This window comes from Pagrus major, chromosome 17 (assembly GCF_040436345.1).
Source record: "Pagrus major chromosome 17, Pma_NU_1.0".
NCBI lineage: Eukaryota > Metazoa > Chordata > Actinopteri > Spariformes > Sparidae > Pagrus > Pagrus major.
In genome coordinates this window covers 24570656-24575419 of record NC_133231.1, presented here as the reverse complement: position 1 = coordinate 24575419, position 4764 = coordinate 24570656, and the positions used below count along the sequence as shown (strand labels likewise).

Sequence of the window (4764 nt, the reverse complement as noted above, 5' to 3'; positions counted from 1 at the left end):
TATTCCAAGTGGCTGCCTCTCCTTTAGTGAAGGATTTCCTGGGTCGAAACAAGTGCAGCTCAGTGAGCCGTGCGATAGATTGACCCATAGCAGTCTTGGCCTTTTGCTGTGGGAATCTCCAGCTTCCAGTTTGTTCCAGGAAAAGTCACTTTTTCTTTTTTCTTTTTTTTTTTTTAAAGCTGAATCTCTGAAGTGCGGCCTCACTACGGATTACATATTGCTCTCATATACTGTAAAAATGATGGTCTCCTCTCTCCGGCAGCAGCAGCTTGTTCATGTGTGGAATTATGTGTTCTGTCTGCAGAGAGTAATTTAATTTAAAAGTTCATAGTTGGTTTGATGTTGTTGAACAGACAGCGGGGCCCACAATCAAAAATAGATCAGAGAATTTCCACCAGTGTTGCGGCACAACTGCGAAGTGCAGGAATGAGGGGGTCAAAACTTCCCCAGTAGAGTTAGGTAACCGCTGCCAGGAATGGGCCGGGCCTCCTGCAATGATGAAGCAACACTGAGCCAAAGTGTGTATAAATACAGGAAGGCTCTGCAGACTAAAACCATTAGACAGCTGAAGGACTCTAAAGAGCTGACAAGGGTCACCAGAAGATCTGAAGAAACCCACTTGCCCTGACAATCACCATCCATCACTGGAGCTGAAGAACAAATTGAAGATATTGTGGCGCTCTTCGGTGGCCCGACACCCATGAGAAAAAAGACCCATCAGCTCTAATCTTCAAAGGATTTAATAACTAAACCGTTTAACCCACCTGAAAAATGAAGGCATTCAGCATTGCAGTTGCAGTGACACTCGTGCTCGCCTTTATTTGCATTCTGGAGAGCTCTGCCGTCCCATTGAACGGGGTAAGAATTTGACTTAAACTCACTTCATTTGCTTATTAGCTATAAATGTTTTGTCAGGATGCTAAGATGTGGCTCCTAAATGTGCATAATTCATTAACAGGTGCAAGAGCTGGAGGAGGCAGGGAGCAATGACACTCCAGTTGCGGCACATCAAGAAATGTCAATGGAATCGTGGATGGTATGTTCAATTGACTGAATGAATTAAGCCAATTACCGTGAGCAAATTAAAATTTAAGTGGATGTGTTTTCCCTGTGGAGTACCCCGGTGCTCTTCTCCACACAAGGAGAGGATGAAATGCTGGAGATGAACGCCATCACGCTCATGTCTCTTGTCTTCCGCACAGATGCCGAGTCGCGTCAGGGAGAAGCGTCAGAGCCACATCTCCATGTGCTACTGGTGCTGCAACTGCTGCAGGGCCAACAAGGGCTGCGGTTACTGCTGCAAGTTCTGAAGACTCCCGCGACGACCACAAAACTATAATTTATTACGCTTCTTATCCTAGACCCGAGAAACGACCTTTTTCTTGACCTTTCTCCAATGCATTGACTGTGCTACACTGTTTTGTCTCATTTTTACGAGGTGTGAAAAAACGAAGAGCTTTTCTTTGTATTTATTTTGTATGTTTTAATACTTAAGTCTTTTTTTAAGCTCAATGATATGTAAATTTGTTTCTAAAAATAATCCAGATGTGACTGTTTCTTCATCTAAATTGAGTTGATCTTTGATGCTGAATAAATCATGAACATTCAAAGTAACTGCAAAGGTGTTTTGTTGTTAATGAGGCAAAATTTAAAAGCAATACTTTCTTTTTATTGAATAGGTGTGAACTGAAAAACAAAAGTATAAAGATCATCTGGGCACATGTTAAATATTATAACTGATAGAGTCATAGTAAGATATTAAGTGCTTAAAGACAGTTTAAGAACTATACATTGTAATTATCATTGTGTGATTGTTGCAGTTACTCGTGCCCAAGTCAATGTTTTTTTATAATCCAGAATCACAAATTACCAAATCAAACAAAACAAATCAAGAGGCTTTAAATATGTACAGCATATAAATGAGCATCCTCCCCCTCCAAGAAAAACCCTTTAACAGGGAGAAGATCTCAGGTTGAGGAACCGAAAAGAGACTCAAGGGCGGTCAGACATGCAATAGATGTCAGAAATAGGTAGATAGTCTGATGGATGTCAGATTGTATAACATAAGTGAGGAGTGTGGATCCAGGAAGACGCTGAGCTGCTTCAGGTGTCGTCAGATAGGTAAGACCCGAGCCACACGATCTCCTCTCAACCGTGGAGAGCCGGAAGGAGGACAGACCACGCAAACACAGAGGAGGCAGCGCAGCATTCACACTGATAGAGACAGACAAACACACAGAGGGGAGATGGAGACATAATCACATGCAGACTGGGGAGAGAAGAGGAGAGGCTGCAAGTGGAAGATGTGAATGCAGCATCCAAACCCTTCAGAAAGCCTCAGGGGTGACACATTTTTGTAGGCAAAATCACTGTCCTGGTTCTCCTTGACAAAAAGTCTATAGGATTTTGGATTATTGCAGATAAACTCTGTGGCAAACAGAAGTTTATGATTTGATATGACTTTTCTTCAACAAGACAATCTTCACAGATTAACACAATTTTCAGGATTTTTAAAAGCATGAATGCAATCAACACAAGCAAAAAGCTAATGTTGGGCTGTAAATGAACTACATCGGGGTCACATGACTTCAATGTCGTCGCCACCAAACGTCTGACTACACTTTACTATAAATTGTTTGATCAACGAGTTTTAAAGTTCGGCGTGATGACGTTTAACATTCCTGATAACCTCTGTCGTCTAATTTAGCCACTTTTAAAGTCACCTCAATGCTTCATGACTCATATGTGGGTTATTTACTGATGCATTTTATATCGTAGAACAAAACATGGAAATCTCTCCAGCTTGTGTTAAGCATAGACCTTATTTCAGGCATCTGAATGAAAACCCATTCAAAAAACACATTGACGTCAAGACCTGGAAAATGCTGACTCATTCCTGCAGCGCTCTACTGGTTTTACATCTTCAGATACTACAGTTTATTACCACTTCAAAATTCAATATGCCTTGAAATAGTTGACAACGTAGGTTTCATTTACACTGGGGCTGCTGGGAACAATATTTTGTCCCCATCACTTTTTAAAAGCACAAATAGCTTCCATAGAGATGTTAACTAGCAGCTGAGAGCCGGCAGTTGAAACTAAATGCTGCTGGTGAGAAATGATGATAACATTTCAATCCAGGAACTAATTTGTACAGGATAATATACAACAGCCTACAACATGTGCAGGAAAACTGTTGTTGTTCATTAGATAATCATCAGCGTATACTGTCACATCTGAATGTAGTATATTAAACCTATACAGAGCTATACTTTCAAAAGCAGTTTCTAATGTTTCCTCCCTTTTTCACCTTGAGCATTGTGCAGTTTGGTTTGCTGTAAATAAGGCTGCTGTACTTATTTTTGAAAAATGTGTAGCCAACTTGTCAGGGATTGAATAACTTGTGGCCTTGTGCTCAGAATGAGTCATGAACATAGTGTCCTATGCTCTGACCTCATACTAATCCCCTCGTCACATGTTTAATTTGACTATTTTCCATCCGAGTCCTTATGTCCCCACCACTTTTCAACCCAAACTGACGTGCTTGGTTGACATAATACATTTCAAGTCTTATAATAATCAAACAATAATGTATAACTGTCATATACCATTAGCTCCTGTTCTTCTGTTCTCTATCACTGACAAATCCTTTACACAACAATGATTCAACCGATATAATTTATAAAGCATCAACAGTCTTGTAGGTTTTTCCTCTGTGGACATTTTTCACTGCTTCGATTTGTCATGATTTGATGAAAGGACATAAATTCTCATACAATCTCTCAATTTTATATTTTCAGCTGTCTCGCATCTAAGAGTTGTTTCGTGACTGCATTCTTCCTGAAAGAAAAAATACCTTGAAATGCTCAGGAAGTGACACATTTCATGTTTCCCGGAGTTTTGGTGTGGTATAATAATTAGAAGTGTTAATGTCAGCAGAAGGAATTTCACAATCAAGGCCAGCGGGGTCAACTCCTAAGCCGGTGCTGTATCATCACTTAACATATCGACATAAAGAGCACATTGTGATCAGCTCAACTTGATTTTTATTCGCAGCGGTGTCGCAGTCCTATTGTTTAAGACTTGCTATCTTTTTTTTTTTTGTTTTGGGCTGATTTTCAAAATCCCTCTGGTCTGATTACCTGTGTGCAGGGTGAGGAGACTGACTCCTGATTGAGGAGTGGAAGCAGCTTGGGGCTTTCACCTCCCAGCCAATCATGGTGTGACGACGCCCTTTTTTGTGAAGGCTTAAAAGAGGTGGGAACTGGCACCCAGGTGGTTCTCACACTCATTCTGGATCTGTCCCTGACTCACTGAGAACCTCATAGATTGCCAGCCAGAAACTCTGGTCTGTTTAGGACCTATCGTGTTTTCTTGGCTGCCCCACGTCATTCTAGTGAAGGAAACTGTGTTTATTCTTGAACCCCTTGAAACGCAATCCCCTATACACCTTCAGTTTTGACATTTTATTTCACTGAGGCTTGTAGGAGCACATTTCAGTTTGATCATACCCTCAAGAGGCGATGCCTGTAAAAGCACTTTACCACCAGTACCGCCACAACAGGGTCTGGTATCAATATCACACTGTAAAAACACTGTATACATGGAAACTTTAACTACATGTGCAGTTTCATACTTCCTGTCTGCTCTGTGAGACGCTCCTTCAGTATCTGTGTGAAACATATTAGTGGAAAATTCAACAAAGTACTGGAGTCCTCTGATTAGTATCGACAGCGTGCCCTCGGCTTCCTCAGCTAGTTATTG

General features: G+C 41.0%; 1 protein-coding gene across 1 annotated transcript; it reads left to right on the top strand.

Annotated features, from left to right (window-relative positions):
- The first annotated feature begins 564 nt into the window (after nucleotides 1-564).
- hamp (hepcidin antimicrobial peptide) lies at nucleotides 565-1614 on the top strand. Its single transcript, XM_073485901.1, has 3 exons — nucleotides 565-858; nucleotides 959-1036; nucleotides 1203-1614. Exons 1-3 carry the CDS (start codon nucleotides 772-774, stop codon nucleotides 1308-1310), a joined length of 273 nt encoding a protein of 90 aa, XP_073342002.1. The 5' UTR covers nucleotides 565-771; the 3' UTR covers nucleotides 1311-1614.
- The last annotated feature ends 3150 nt before the right edge of the window (nucleotides 1615-4764 follow it).